This window comes from Kwoniella pini, chromosome 1 (assembly GCF_000512605.2).
Source record: "Kwoniella pini CBS 10737 chromosome 1, complete sequence".
NCBI classification, from domain to species: domain Eukaryota; kingdom Fungi; phylum Basidiomycota; class Tremellomycetes; order Tremellales; family Cryptococcaceae; genus Kwoniella; species Kwoniella pini.
This window is the reverse complement of record NC_091716.1, coordinates 437,442-452,873: the sequence shown is the minus strand read 5'-3', so window position 1 is coordinate 452,873 and position 15,432 is coordinate 437,442. Positions and strand designations below refer to the sequence as shown.

Below are 15,432 nucleotides of genomic sequence, written 5' to 3'. Positions count from 1 at the left end.
AAGAGGTGAAGACTTATGGTCCTGTAGCGATCAAACCAGAAGATGAATTGTATTGACTCATGCTATACGATTCAGCTTTAACCCTTTTACCATCGTAGCCAAGGACATCAGTCTCGGCAGGTGTAATTGTTCCACTTCTTAGATCTAAATCCGAATCTCTTCCTTTTTCAATGTCTGTACTTGAAGTGTTTGACGAATCAGACTCTAATCTGATAGGAGGTCCAGGTCTTTTCTTCTTGAGGACAGCAACTCCGATTATATATGTAACATATGATCCCCAACTGAATGCAATCAAAATATCAGCAAAACGGTGTAAGTATAAGCTGAAAAAACTATACTTACATCTGTGTTAGGAATAGACCGATTGCAATCACCCATACAAAGACTGACCAAACGTAATCTATGGAGTTGTAGTGGAATCTTTGATGAAGAGCCCAGTAAACCAATAATGCTACTGCACTTGCAGCCTATCACATAAATCCTGTCAGCTACTCCCGATGGTGATAGGGCAAAAGAAAGATACTGACCTTGAAAATGAAAGTCTGAATCGCTGAAATTTTTAGTATCAAAGCTACGTTTTCTTTTTTCCATTTAAGCCTGTAGCCCATTAACCCGACAAAAGTAGGTTGTTCAGTGGTGGCTTGGAATAGCCTGTCCGAACAGATTGATGAGCTATGAGAATGCCTCGCAGCATTGGGGGTAAAGAAGAATCTGCTTACCAGATAATACCGCTCAACATGAAACCTGGGTTTTGGGTGTATTCCATTGTCGTGACACCAAGGGAGATGGCAAAAATAGTTAATATGTGATGAGCCACACTAACGGTAGGATCAACCATCAGTCAACAACTAACGGCAGTGACGAAGTGCACGAAAGCTCACAGTGGTAAACGCATGTTAAACCTAAAGATTAATTCGAAGAGGTACAAAGCGACTGTTAAAACACCGGCCAATCGAACGCATCGAAGCTCCCAATAATGCCACTCTCCACTGAATCCTGGCGATCCGACAAGTTGAAGACCTAATGCAATCGCCGTGAAGACGATAGTCATGAAATCTATTCCGAGCGTCTCAGTCATCCCCAAACCTTCATCATCGTACATTGCTCTTGACAACTCACACATAGTCACGTTCTTCTGATGCTCCCGTGAAAGGTCCTTGTAAGCTCTGTTGAAACGGAAGAACAGGCTAAAAGCGTAATCAATGTCAGCCTGTCGGGCAGTGTTCCGAAATATTTGCAGCACGTACAAATCGGTAGCTTTGGCAAAGATGTAATAAAATATGAAATACACTGAATGCGGATTACATTGTGTCAGCAATCGGCTGAGGAAACAAAGAACACGCGAAATGAGGAGACTAACCGAAAGTCATGGTGGCGTAAAAAGTAGCATCCCAAGAATGCATATCTTGCGTACTCATCGAGATTTCTATATCCCAAGGTCAGCATAATCGGAGCCGGCACGGGACTTTGAAGAAGGAGCTTACCAAGGAGAGGACTAAGCTCTTTGTCATCGCTTGAAGCCCATACATTCTGGACTATCTTCTTGTTTTCCTGAGTAATGTATTTGGGAGCGAGGAAACCTTGAGAAAAGTGGTCTCCTCTGACTGTTTCAGCATAATTTCTGTCCACACAAATATCACCACCTGATACACTCATAGCTGGACAGTAGGTTTTGGGATTGAGTTGAAGCATTGAGGCGTGCACCGCTCGACAAGCTAAGTTGTTTTCGCCAACCCTATAAAACTGCCCGGTAGGAAGTGAAGTAGTATTTGCAACACATTCCATGAGTGAATCGTATTGCGAATTGGTTCCAATGCAGTAACCCATCGTCTGGGTACATGAACTGTAAGCCAAAAATTGATGTAAAGTTAACGTTGAATTGTCATTGGACATTCCAAGGAGCTGAGCCATATACGGAGTGAGTTGAGGGATGATAGTATCGGTAGCCTATGCATGGAATCATTGTTAGTGATGGTATGTATGTATAACAGCATAAAGAAACTACTTACCCAGGCCCATCTCCGAAAAATGAGGTCATATTGGGTTATTTGCTTTTTATCATTAATTGTTAGGAAGGCTTCTAGCTGAAAAGATGATCGCGATATTAGCATTTTCCCAAAAGTCTTCTTGTGGAAAGACGCTTACCTCCATAGGGTAAGTAGTATTCAGGATCGCATACTCAAGCTCGAACTTTATACCTGCCGAAACAGTATTATGTTCGACAACGGCAGAAGTGACATTGTAGGATTGCGGGATACCGATTGGAGAAGGTACATTAGAATTTTGTGCTGCACCCAGGAACAAGCCAAAAAGCTGTCTCGTCGAAGATCAGAAATCGTCACAATTGAGACAACCACATCGTCAACATACGAAATCGCTGAAAGTCAAGTCAACTTGAGATCACTTGAGTGACAATACGTCTGGAGGTGGCATACTTACGTTGAATAGTCACGACCATCAATGCTATCGGACAACGCTATCAACTTATATATCTTGGACGCACTTGATGACCATACTCACTTTCCGGCGACTGGGTATACAGAAGTCAGTCAAGTTCATTGTGGCTTCGAAAAAATTCAGCTCACTATCTACAGTCCCTTGGACATCTTCTGCAAACAAAGCCCTAACACGAAAGCTTCGTTAATTTGAATTCATGCAAATCAAGTAATTGAGTTGACCCACTTCTTGGTGTTGAGATTAGCGACAAGGTCTGATGAAGTTGACGGCATAAAAGCATCTGCGAAATTCTTGGTAACTTGCATATATTCGAAACTTGATAATGCAGATACACTTCCAAGGAACATAGAAGCAATCAGGCACGCTAAATTAGCGGTACTTGTTTGTACCATTTTGGTTTGTTGTTGTTTGCCTTTCTAGTTAACAATTTACAGAAGGCAGAATTTTTCAAGGTTAGTCTAAAATATATCGTCTATCGAAGGGGAAGAAGTGTAGAAGAAGAGGTAGTTCATTGTCTATTTATGTAAACGATAACGGAGAATTGACAGAATTGATGCCTATCTGAAAAAAGCACCTAGCTTGGTAAGGAGGGTAAAGTAAAATTTGAACAAGGTTGCGGTAAGGCTGGAAACGTGCTTTTATGTCATGGGAGTTTATTACATACCTACGATAAAGGTGATTATCCTTACAGATCAAAGCAAAGCGATGATCAACAAGAGCTTTCTGCAGGAAAAAAAGAATGTGTATGTTGAACTTTCTTTCGGTTCCTACTTTCGTACTTGAAGCCTTATCCTTTTCGTCAACTTCAAAATGTCAAGGATCCCGTCTGACGGTACCTGCGTGTTATCGGCAGCTATACCGAAAATACTTCGGCATTCAAGATCCTGATGAGCATCAAGAACAACGAATCACAAGATACGCCTGTACGACGCCTATGTAACGTCCTTTATTCATCGGAACGAGTCAATGCAAGATCTCAGGGTTGGTGTTTTTGAACTTTCCAAAGAATTTGAATGAATAGATAAGGGAAGGTCCCAAAATGTTTAGTAGTCAAATCACGTTATACTGTAGCTTTCCCACGCCTCTTAAGGGGTTGGACCTTAGCCTCCCATAATGCTGACGGTAAGTGTGTTGGCCTCGATCTACGCTGATCTCCATGCTATCCACAAACACTGGTCTTGTTGGTGGTTATTTTAGTGGTGATGAAGCTGATGTTAGCCATGTTTCTGCCGGTCCGGAAGTAGTTGATATGCATGGCTGCTGACAGATGGATCATCATGTCCATGATTTGCCGCAAGATTCCCAAGACTCGTTTCATCAAAAGTGGAAAAAGGAGATCACCTTTTTAGTCTAGTTGTGTGTGATCGACAGGGTCATACGAATTTTAGTCCAAATTAGACTACGATCTGCAAGTTCTATCCCAATAAATTCCGATTAAATGCCATTTGTCCAAAATCAATACAATAAACAATAGTTACATTGATGCGGATACCTAATAATAGCTCAGTTTTACATTACTCACCATGACGGTATGCTGAAGCTTCGAATGCTCCGTTTATAACGGGAAGGGGCATCGTATCGTGTATCCATCAAAGAAGTCTGTGCCCAAGTTGTTCGGTTCAACTCGAACTGTTTGACAGTATTTGACTTTCGTTTCCGGCTTGGATATTCAATGAAACACCATCTTCCAACTTTCAACCGAGAATAGAAATCGAAGCCTGGACTACACAAATCCATACAGCGTGCTGACACCCAAATACTCTGCTTAGGCCAAGAACAAAGAGGCCTGTATCATATTTCATGAAATTGAAGACGATAAGCAAAATGTACTGTACCTTTCTACGAGACATGTATATAACTTTGTTTCTTTTCGGACAATTTTTGGTTTTCACATAACGTAAAGGGATTGTCACCTTTCAAACGGGAACCGAAAAATGTTGCTTGATTTCTCGTACCTGTAGGACAAAGATTGGAATTTTCTAATGGTTTTTCCAAATTTACGAAACCTGTGCTGAAAATCATTTGTGCTCAGCGATGAGCATCGAGGAAGATGTCAGGCTCAAATTCCTCCAAAGACATCATCCTATCCAGAGAGATTATCCTATGGATATTTCTGCCATTAAACGTTGATAGCGTCGAGCAAATCCATTTACTAGTTGATCGCTCTCAGATCTGACTCTCTGAGAGAACCACGGTATCTGTCTCAGGAGCTGACTTAGCCTTTTGATTATCGCTGCCAACATGTTGATCCCCAGAATCTTCAGTGCTTGAGCTGAATACCCCCATGCATGATAGGATATATGGGAACTAAACAATTGTTGTACAGGCGGTAGGAAGGTGCCACTTAAAGCGAATGCCGCTATGGTGAGCGGGGTTATGAAACTAATGATTGGAGGCGCGTCACGCGTAGATTTGCCGCTAATTCTGTCATGTTCAGCCCATAGCATAATGCTTAAAAGTAAAGATGAATTCAAGCAATTATATCATACATTTGCTTTCCTCATTTCTTCATCATACATACTCTCGATCTGCAAAGAGCATCGCAGGCAGGAAGAGGCTTAGTCTGGAAGCATACGTTTATCAAAGAAGCAGTGAAACCCGTACGATACTGCTTCCAGCATGTCTGACGTCCACCTTGATTCAGCTCTTTTCTTCAAAAGGGCAGAGAGGATATATCAAGCATGGGAGGTAAATCACAAACAGCAACTGCAATGCGTCTACAGATCTTATTCTACTTGCTGACCATGAGTCATCCACATAGAGCCCCTCTGGCGATACAGCTGAACTGGAAGGCGTTACCGCTTTGCAAGTGGTATTAGGAGAACCTAACGATGACACACCTGCCTATAACAAAACAATGTCTATACAAGTAAGTCCCCTTGGTTGAGATCTTATTGTCATATTGAACACGTCAGCTCATCTCGCTTTGTAGCTCTACCTCCTCGGCTTCGAGTTTCCTTCTACCCTTATGCTTTTCACCAAATCACCTCGAAAGATAACCTTTGTCTGCAGTTCTTCAAAAGGTTAGTCAGCTAACAGTCTCCGGAATTTATTCGCACAAGCTGACTTTCTCGTTGTAGCCAAATTAATCAGGCAATTGCAATCGGACAAAGGCATCGAGATAGATACACAAGTCAGGCCAAAGGATGAGGCAGCAGCTAAGCGTGGGTACTCTGGTTGACAAGAACAATGATTGAAGACAGCTGACAATAGGTCGCAGAGGTCGTGAAGGACTTAGTACTCTCCTTGGGAGATGGAAAGATCGGAAGCTTACCCAAAGACAAGCCGGTAGGGAAGTTGGTGGATGACTGGAACTCTGCGTGAGCTTACGTCAGAGCTGCTTATTCTCCAATGTATTTGCTGACAATCGAAAACAGAGTTTCGAGCTCGAAAGCTGGGTTAGAGATCATAGATATATCGGCAACTATCTCAGCGATACTGAACGAGAAAGACGGAGAGGAATTGGTACGTCCTTGCCGGATCTCTTACCTGAAATCATTGGCCTAACGATTGTGAGCAGAAAAACCTTATAACTGGATCAAAAATGACAGCGACGGCTATGCAGCATTACTTCAAGTCAAAGATGGAGGCCATCATCGATCGCGGGACGGTCGTACCGCATGAGGTTTTCGCAGGGTGAGCTGGCAATGGCAGGCTAATTCGGCAGTGTTGAAAAAGCTGACGTGCGATACGATAGCCTGGTGGAAGAAAAAATTGGAAATGATGAAAAGGCTGTGGACATGAAACTGTGGAATAAAAATCCCTCGCTAGGTGACGTGAGTCTCTGCGTTTCTCTAAAGCTATCCCCCGACTAATAGCCTACAACAGGTTGATTTTGCTTCTACCGAATGGGTTTACACGCCTATAATCCAATCTGGCGGTAAATACGATTTGAAAGTCACTGCTCAGTCAGATAGCAGTCCCCTCAAACCGGGTGTCATATTAGCAAGTCTCGGTATTAGGTACAAGAGTTATTGCACCAGTATGAGTAGGACTTTCTTCATTAGTCCCAACAAGGTAAGCGAAATTGGCATTATATTAGTACAGGACTTTTAGCTGACTCACACTGCAGAAACAAGAATCATACTACTCAGCCCTCCTGGAGGCCAGGCAAGAAGCTCTGAAGAAGCTGAAAGCCGGTGCAGTGGTGTCAGATGTCTATAACGAGGTCCATCAATATGTAGAATCTAAAAGCGGAACTCTCGGTCAGAATTTCTTGAGGAGTATCGGTTTTGCAGTAAGTGAACTTTGATGTCTTCTGCGAATACCTCATATTGATAGCGCTGACCGAGACCCTAGACTGGTATCGAATACCGAGACAGTGCCTTCGTTCTTGGTCCAAAGAACAACCGAACTCTCAAGGAAAATATGGTCTTAGTCGTCACACTTGGTGTGCAAGAATTGCCGGATCCCAAGAAGCAGGGCAAGACGTGAGTTTGCCGGCCTTCGATTGACTAGCCGCAGGCTTACTATCTTTATAGCTACGCACTGTTGTTGTCAGATACTGTCAAGGTCGGGCAAAGCGGCGCCGTTGTGTTGACCGAAGGAGTAACTAAGCTGGGTGATGTGGTCATGGAACTAGAAGTGGGTGGCGTCTATCTGAATCAGCGATAGCGACTAATGAACGGTGTAGGACGATGAACCAGAGCCCGAGCCTGAAGTCAGGGCAAAACCCAAGAAGGCTAACGGTGACGCGAAAGCAAAATCGCCTGTCAAGGCAAGGACAGGCGCGGGGACTAATGGACGTGTCTTAGCTACTAAGACTCGAGGTGGGAAACGGGAGAATGTCGAACAGACGACGTCGGAGAAGATCAAGGCAAACCAAGCTAGATTACATGCTCAACGAAATGCTGATGGTGTCAAGAAATGGGAGAAAGGCGGAAAAGGCAAGGATGGCGAAGGCGACAAGGTTGTCAAACGGTATGAGAGTTACCGAAGGGAAGAACAGCTACCTAGGGCTGTCGAGGACCGACGAGTAAGATCAATTCAGCATCCACTCTTTGCTGTCCGCAAGGAAGTCTAACGAGAATTGATCGCAGGTATACGTCGACGAACAAAGACAATCGGTTGTCCTCCCCATCAACGGCTTTGCTGTTCCTTTCCACATTTCGACCATCAAGAATGTTACCAAAACCGAGGAATCGGACCATATCGTTTTGAGGATCAATTTTCAGTCTCCAGGTCAGATAGCAGGAAAGAAAGAGGATATGCCATTCGAGGACCCCGATGCCAACTTCATCCGATCAGCTTCATTCCGATCACAAGATCAGCGTCATATGCTGAAAGTATTCGACTCAATCACGGCATTGAAAAAGGCCGCTACCAAACGTGAAGCTGAGAAGAAGGAACTTGCGGATGTTATTGAACAGGAGAAATTGGTGGAAGTCAAAGGTCGACATCCATACGTGCTCAAGAATGTCTTCCCTCGTCCTGCACCTGAAGGAAAAAAGACAGATGGTAATGTTGAAATTCACCAGAACGGTATCAGATTCAGGCCGGATGGACCTGCTTCTAAGATCGGTAAGTCATGCGCCAGATTATAGAGGGTTGAAGCTAATTCACCTTTCTTACAGATCTTCTGTTCAGCAACATTAAACACCTCTTCTTTCAACCCAGTGAGAAGGAGCTTATTGTCATTATCCATGTACACCTCAAAGCACCAATCATGTTAGGCAAAAAGAAGACTTACGACGTACAATTCTACCGGGAAGTTACGGATATGTCGTTTGACGAAACAGGTGGGAAGAAGCGAAGAGCTCGATATGGTGACGAGGATGAAATAGAGCAAGAACAGGAGGACCGAAAGAGACGAGCAGAGCTGGACAAACAATTCCATGATTTCGCACGGAGGATCGAATCTGCTGCGCAAGCTCAACAATACGAACTCGAGGTCGATGTGCCATTCAGAGAATTGGGTTTCTCTGGTGTGCCCTACCGTTCCAATGTGCTCTTACTGCCCACGACAAATTGTTTGATCCATATCTCGGAATTCCCATTCACCGTGATAACCCTTTCTGATGTGGAAATCGTTCACTTGGAAAGGGTGCAATTCGGTCTGAAGAATTTCGATATGGTGTTCGTGCTGAACGACTTCAAGAAGACGCCTATACATATCAACTCTATACCTGTGGTGCACTTGGACAATGTCAAGGAATGGCTGGATTCTTGCGATGTGCCAATCTCCGAAGGACCGGTCAATTTGTCTTGGCCCGCCATCATGAAGACTCTCAATGATGATCCGCTGACTTTCTACGCTGATGGAGGATGGGAGTTCCTTACAGGTGGTGGATCGGTAAGCTGAGAGAACACTCTCTGATTTCGGACATACGAGCTGACGTGGTATACAGGACGCCGAGTCATCCGAATCTGAAGAAGGATCAGTATTTGAAGAAGACTCAGATGTATTCGATGACGAGTCTAGCTCGGATGATGATGAGAGTGGATCAGCCTGTGAGTCAGCTATTAGCTTGTGTCCAGACACAGCGGCTCCTTGACTGACTTTGGATACTCAAAGTTGGCGATGATTCCGATGATTCTGGATCGGATGATTTCGATGACGAAGATGAGGGAGAAGATTGGGATGAATTGGAGAGGAAAGCCGAACGGGGTGAGTCAATATGAAATGCCCAAGAGCCCGAATTTTTGGTTACTCTACTGATGCATGATTCCTACAGCCGATAACAAACATCGTCAGACGGGAGGCGATGAATCAGATGATGATAGAGGAAAGAAGAAGAAAGGCGGTAGGCGATAAAGGTCCACCGGTATAGATGGTAAAGCGTAATTTCAAGATACGAGTCTTCATGTTGTACTAGTAAATCCCGCACACCCCAGACCCCATGACATACATTCTCCACATGAGTATCAATCGTAGTAACATATCATGCAGCGCGAATTTCATCAGTCATGATTGACGATATTATTAGCTGACACGGTGAAACCGATTCAAAAGCTGGTTCCGAAAGTATGGATCGCGCTCAAAATACGATATACACTGTAAATTTCAACCTTTCACTGGCTATCTTCAAGAGTAAGTATGATCACTATTCATCCTGCATTATAAGCCGACCTATCCGATTGTCGCATACCCCTCTTGTAAAGCTGAATTCATATAGTCTTTAACGAGATATTTCATATCTGATTTTGTACTATTCCTTCTAGACCCCATTATGTGCTTACCCAGTCCCCTATATACGAGATTGGTTTGAATCACTGGCCGTTTTTTAACAACCTTCATTTTTAGTTGAGCTTTGGCTCAATCTATTAAATCTCTTATGGAAAATATAGGAAGGGTTGTTCATCGAATCTTCTTGCATTCCGATTGTAGACTCTATATAAATCAAAGTAGCTGGATAAAAGTACTTGGAATCCTCTCAGTTAATCGGAATCTCGACTTCTGTGTGATAGGGGACCGCACCATAGTTCAGACATAAAATGAGAAACAACTCGGTTTTTTTGATCGGAAGAGAATATGAAATCAACAATAATACCATAAGTCATTGCTATATTTAGGATCTGCATCAGGTCACTTTTGTTGTTCTTTACAATCTCCTGCAAACTGCTACTGTTTTTGCCTTTTATCGTATTGGATCGGGTCGATAATTGGTTACAATTCTTTTCTTCCTAGGATAACTAATTTCCTTCCCCATCTTACATTCACTCCATATTTCCCACCCCTACTAACCCCTTCTAAGCCATTAATTTCGCTTACAATTTCCCATTTCTTTGCTTCACCTTCTGAATCGAGGAAATTATTCCAGTCTCCCGTCACTACATAATCTATATCATTGTTCCATAACCCATCCGAGGTCGAAAATTCTTCATCTTCAGATTTCGAGTATATCCAAATTGGGCGTTTCTGCTTTGGAAATAAACCATATGGACCTTGATAAGATGCAAAAGGTATATTTTCATGTATGAATGTGAATAGCGTGGAACCCGTCTGAAGTGGGTATGAGGGAAAATGTATAGTGACTAAGTAATAAATCAGCCTAAGCAAACTTTTTTTTCTCTTCACTCGGAATTCTTTCGGACACTGAGAGTCAGCCATAAATGTACTTACTCGTTTCATTTTGACCTTTTGGTAACTTTTCTAAATTTCTCCAAACCTCACCACCAGGATAGTTATTCATACTGACAAAAGTTAATATTACGGTTGCTCCTATATTTATACTTATCAACCCTACTAATCCCAATCTAACTAAAAATTTGGGTCGGGTGTAAGGAAAATTCCATAATGCAGCAGCAGCGAAAGAAGCAATGATTTGTATTATCGGTACAGCATAAATGATAAACCGCCATTCCTGTCATCTTGATTAGCTATTGACTTCCGTGTTTACAAAGCTATACGTACTTTGTGTCCTACAAAACTCATGGATCCTGCCAAAGCCACTATCCCGGCCCCGAAAACTTTGACGATTTCCCCCACACCTTCATTTAGTTTTCCTCCCTCCTTCCCACCTACTTTAATGCCTAATAACCTTATGAACCACACGATCCCAGCTAACGCAGCTAAGGGGAAGCTAGCAAGTAAAATCTTTGGAAGCGAGTTGGAAAAGTAATAATGCCATGACATAATACCCCAATTGGATGATTGACCTTGAACCAGATTATAGTGAAATGCAGATACTTCAGGCCAAAGGATCTGCCAAGTTGATGTAAAAGTCGGCAGGGAAGGATGAGGGATAGTTGGCCTCCATAATATATAATCCATAGGTGATGAGATCGCTAATAGACGAGATGTTAAATACAAGACTTCGAACAAGATGCGTGAATTTTGAGTTACCTAATGATCCGAATCCACCTAACATACCCCATCCCACAACCTGAGCTAGACTAGCTCTACGCAATATCACAAGTGAGAGGGCAGTTGGTATCAGTAACAAGGCCAATTCCAGCCTCACTACTGTCGACAAAGCAGTAAGTAAAATAATGGCGGTTCGTTGTCTTTTCGTGGTGACATTGGAAGGAGCGGATTTCGATCCTGATCTGAGGATAAGAGATATGCTTAATAGTACTGATAACAGAGAAATGAATAAGCTAGAATACTATGGCATCTTGGAAGAAAGGCAAGCCGGAAGTATAGGGACAAGAGAAGGGAAGGTTATGGCAGGGAAGGCTGAGGGATGGCCCTGGCGGGATTGAGAAGGAGGTGTAACAAGTACATATGGAACAATGCACTGAAAAATCATGAGTGAGGAGTCTGGAGGTTGGACTGGGAATATCAGGCAATTTGAATGGCATTTCAATCATCCTCGAACTAAGAATCTGATCACTCACCGCCGGGCAAAGCCATGAAATTGGGTAAAGTTCTGCCCGCATAGTAGGGTATATGAAAGCTTGTCAAGCTCAAAATTGTGAACCATATTCTGATTGATGGACCATATCTCCCACGTAAGGTTTTAGCAAGATGGTTGAATGTGTGAGAGAATATTGACGCAAGAACGAGTCTGACTATTGTGATTTCAATGTAGTCAGTCCAACAGATTGGAAATTGTGCTCAATGACTGATTTACACCTAGGGATATACAAGAAGGACTTACTAGCTATTTGTACATCTACTTTCGTCCTTATCAAGCCTGTAATAATACCCAGGGTGGATGCAGGATAGCTCAATAAACCTAATATAATAGGAGGTAAAAAAGATCTAGGTACCGCTCCTGGAAATGTTATATGATCCCACTAAATCGCGGGAAGTACATTATCAGTCATACAACGATAGCTTTGCATTTCTCAAGCGCAGAAAGGAAGAAGTAGAACTCACATGAGGTAGCTTAGAAATATCAAGACCGTATGTCAACACATCATGTACGGCATGCAATGTGAAAGATTCTTCTACTTTCGTATAAGGCGATAGAAGAACATGACTGAGAGTAACGATAAATGGAAGGACGTTTGGTAAAGCATTGATGAGTTTACGTCTTGCTACACCTGGCGAAACCTTCATCTTGCCGATCACTCTTGCCGTAGTGAGAAGAAACAGCTTTGTCAATCCATTCAAGAGCTTGTCAAGGTGATCAATGATGACTGCGCCGCATTTTGTGCGATAATTGTCAACAATAATCTCGTTGCGAGGATGATTGGGAATTGCCGAGATTTGCGTAACTTTACATCGGTCATTGCCGGTTCAACCGAGGTACCAACCAAGATCTCTATTGACATAATGCTATCTTTGAAGTTTAAGTCGTACATAATAATACATTGTAACATCCTTGTCCCCGAATGCGTGTAATCACTACCCATATAATTCTATTTCTACTTGTTTAGTATAAATATTGGTATAGATGGAATAAATAAATTCGTCCTGGTCGCTTCGCTGCCCTAACACGTTTTCTTACAGAATCGACCTAAGGCTCCTCCTCTTCATTCTCATTTGAAGCAAGGATTTTACCTTTCTGTTTGTCTTGCCAATTAAAAACGGCGAATTGAGCAAGAACAAACAAATCTAAGAATACTGTCAATCCTGATCCTGCTAACCATGGTAAATTCGCCAAAATGTATCGAGGGTTCATCGATGTCAACGTGATTGACAGGACATAAGTGATATCTGCAACGAATGTCATCAGCACGTCGTGCGCCAAAAATAGGCAGACTGGACATGGATGTGTTTTGGGATGACTCACTTCCTGAAATGGCGAAGAAGAACATGGCTAATGATAAACCCGCACATCGAGTTTTGCTATTTTGCAACGTACCGTCAGTGTATTCTCCTTGAGACTCTTCTTGCCTTCACATTCAATTGCGAAAATACTTACTAATTGTGTACGATTTGAGGAACTCTACTTCCCAAATACAGAACCGCACTCATCCAACCTAGAACTTGCGATTTCCATTCTAGCTCCACAATGGGTTTCTCTGGAATGGAAACTTCGTCCGTGTCCGTAATATACCATGCTCCTACACCAGCTAGAAGAACGAAACCTAACATGACAGGGTATTCGAGGGCGGGAGGTAAAAGTGGTTTAGGTTGTTTTGGTTCAGGTAATAAAGGTGTAGATTCGTCTTCTGGGTTGATGTGTGTTCGGGCGGCTGTTGATGGTCGTCTTCGGTAATAATATACTTGGAACAGTAATATCAAGTCGCATATTGTGTACTATGGAAGAAGGCGTTTTAGCATGACAGGCTCACGAGAAAAAAGAGATGGATGGATAGCTAGCCAGCATAGCAAGATACTCACGTAAACAGCCAAAATGATCATAGTAGGTAGTACATTCGCCAGGACACCTCCAAAGAGGTTGGTAATATCTCCTAAAAGCCATAATACGATGAAAGGTACTGATAAACCTTCACCTGATTGTAATTGATAATTCTCCCATATTTGAGGTGAATAGACCACTATCCAGGTAGCTATCGACATGTAGCCGGCCTACGCACGTCGATCAAAGTCAGCGATCCTAGTATATCGGTTCGGTTGATTGCATCAGATAGTTTACTGAGGTGTCAAATCATGCTCAAGAATAAGCCGTAACAAACTTACAATGTTCGACATTACCGCCGGAGATAAGGGAACCAACATTGCGAGCTTTTCCCTGAGAGGCTGGTGAGTGATAATTAGGTAGTAGTATGTACACAAGTTGCCTGGATATAAGATGCAGATTATAGTCGCGATCTGTCAGGTATTATATGATTGATGATTCGAGATTCAATGCCGATCGTGATAAGGTAGGTTCAGGTGATCATTTTAATTCAATTGACAAAACTTCGAGTAACAACCAAATTTGTGTCATTGTCAATTAACCGACGCGGCTCGCTCCGATCAATTAATGGGTTTCTTTATTTCTGCATCCCAGTTAATCCGATAACAGGAGCCCCGTTTCAACTTAACACACCGATCAATTCCCTATTATGGTAATTCATCAAGAACAATAAGAAGTTATCGCACTGGAGAACAATAGGCCTCTTGACCGTTTCTTTCTTTTGAAAGCAAGGGTAGAAAGATACTTCTTTGTTAGATGTAAGATACTCATGTAACGATGCAATGGATCATACTTAACTGAAATATACATAAGTGGAAAGAGAAAAAATACAACCTGTTTTACTTATCCTATTTCTATTAATCAATTCCACCACTCTTCAACTTAACATATTATATCATCAATTGACTTAATCGCAAACATGTCAGCATTTAGCAGGTTTCTGTATTTGATCTCTTCAATCTACTTCTTACCTTTAATACTAGGAAGTGCAGCATCGCAATATCATTTGGACGTGAATAAAGCCTCTTCTTGTAAGTAAGCGATCTCGCTCGCAAAATGCTTAGAATACTGGTTTCGGTATTATCACAATAAATGATAATCGATCTGTTTGATATGATAGCATGTTTCGTTGAATGTCATTCAAGATTAGAATATACAATCGAAATTCCAGGTACAGGATCTAATGGATTCACGTGGATAACTAAAAATTGTCAACAAGAGGTGCGTCTAAATATCTATTTCGATTATGACTTGGATCGACAAGATTTTATTTAGTTCTTCATATCATCATTTATCGCTTTTTGACTGCTAATGTACTCGCATAGCAATGGATTAATCTCATGTCCACTTGTCTTCCAACTGTCTGTTCATCTGCACCCGATGTAGCTTATGCGATTGAATATGGAGAGAACTTCTGTAGAAGAGCAGGAGTGGAAGTTAAGATTCCATTACCTGAAAATTACGCCAACAGTGCAAATGGATCTTACTTTAAGTGAGCCCTATTACCGTGAAGGATAGAGTCGCAATAGGTCGTGCTAATGGCTACTCATATCAGTTCGGCTGAATATTTAGCTTCTTCTTCTTCTCCTACTTTAGCCGTCCAAAGGGGTTTGTTATATTGCGGGTTAATCAGTCTTATGGGGTCAATCTCGTTACTCCTCTGATAGTCTGTTCAGCTCCGATGCTTGAAATTAGATACATAGCCTCCATGATTAGTAGTACATTGGGATTGTAATTTTACTAGGGTTTCTCGAACTCTGCGATATTATAAATAGTTTTC

The 15,432-nt window shown here is 42.2% G+C and overlaps 5 protein-coding genes across 5 annotated transcripts; 2 read left to right on the top strand and 3 right to left on the bottom strand.

Moving 5' to 3' along the window:
- Window positions 1-13: 13 nt before the first annotated feature.
- Window positions 14-2,849, bottom strand: I206_100181 (uncharacterized protein; the record flags this gene model as incomplete). The annotated part of the gene is made up of 16 exons (XM_019152919.2): window positions 14-281; window positions 343-467; window positions 528-651; window positions 720-818; window positions 882-1,056; window positions 1,120-1,187; window positions 1,248-1,290; window positions 1,361-1,426; window positions 1,485-1,947; window positions 2,010-2,084; window positions 2,146-2,313; window positions 2,371-2,377; window positions 2,440-2,463; window positions 2,521-2,530; window positions 2,586-2,623; window positions 2,683-2,849. The coding sequence occupies 16 exons, from the start codon at window positions 2,847-2,849 to the stop codon at window positions 14-16; spliced, it is 1,920 nt and encodes a 639-aa protein (XP_019015057.2).
- A 2,227-nt stretch (window positions 2,850-5,076) lies between these two features.
- I206_100180 (FACT complex subunit SPT16) lies at window positions 5,077-9,211 on the top strand (the record flags this gene model as incomplete). Its single annotated transcript, XM_019152920.1, has 18 exons — window positions 5,077-5,145; window positions 5,219-5,326; window positions 5,390-5,480; window positions 5,538-5,621; window positions 5,678-5,777; window positions 5,835-5,922; window positions 5,978-6,093; window positions 6,155-6,233; window positions 6,286-6,474; window positions 6,530-6,694; window positions 6,757-6,887; window positions 6,939-7,041; window positions 7,091-7,432; window positions 7,497-7,977; window positions 8,031-8,749; window positions 8,805-8,907; window positions 8,972-9,064; window positions 9,132-9,211. The coding sequence occupies 18 exons, from the start codon at window positions 5,077-5,079 to the stop codon at window positions 9,209-9,211; spliced, it is 3,141 nt and encodes a 1,046-aa protein (XP_019015058.1).
- Window positions 9,212-10,063: 852 nt separating this feature from the next.
- On the bottom strand, window positions 10,064-12,403 carry I206_100179 (uncharacterized protein; the record flags this gene model as incomplete). Its single annotated transcript, XM_019152921.1, has 7 exons — window positions 10,064-10,431; window positions 10,520-10,760; window positions 10,811-11,184; window positions 11,243-11,473; window positions 11,737-11,910; window positions 12,000-12,138; window positions 12,221-12,403. The coding sequence occupies 7 exons, from the start codon at window positions 12,401-12,403 to the stop codon at window positions 10,064-10,066; spliced, it is 1,710 nt and encodes a 569-aa protein (XP_019015059.1).
- Window positions 12,404-12,803: 400 nt separating this feature from the next.
- I206_100178 (uncharacterized protein) lies at window positions 12,804-13,972 on the bottom strand (the record flags this gene model as incomplete). The annotated part of the gene is made up of 5 exons (XM_019152922.2): window positions 12,804-13,003; window positions 13,080-13,135; window positions 13,212-13,549; window positions 13,634-13,822; window positions 13,934-13,972. The coding sequence occupies 5 exons, from the start codon at window positions 13,970-13,972 to the stop codon at window positions 12,804-12,806; spliced, it is 822 nt and encodes a 273-aa protein (XP_019015060.2).
- A 599-nt stretch (window positions 13,973-14,571) lies between these two features.
- Window positions 14,572-15,316, top strand: I206_100177 (uncharacterized protein; the record flags this gene model as incomplete). Its single annotated transcript, XM_019152923.1, has 4 exons — window positions 14,572-14,683; window positions 14,773-14,873; window positions 14,978-15,144; window positions 15,208-15,316. 4 exons carry the CDS (start codon window positions 14,572-14,574, stop codon window positions 15,314-15,316), a joined length of 489 nt encoding a protein of 162 aa, XP_019015061.1.
- Between the last annotated feature and the right edge of the window lie 116 nt (window positions 15,317-15,432).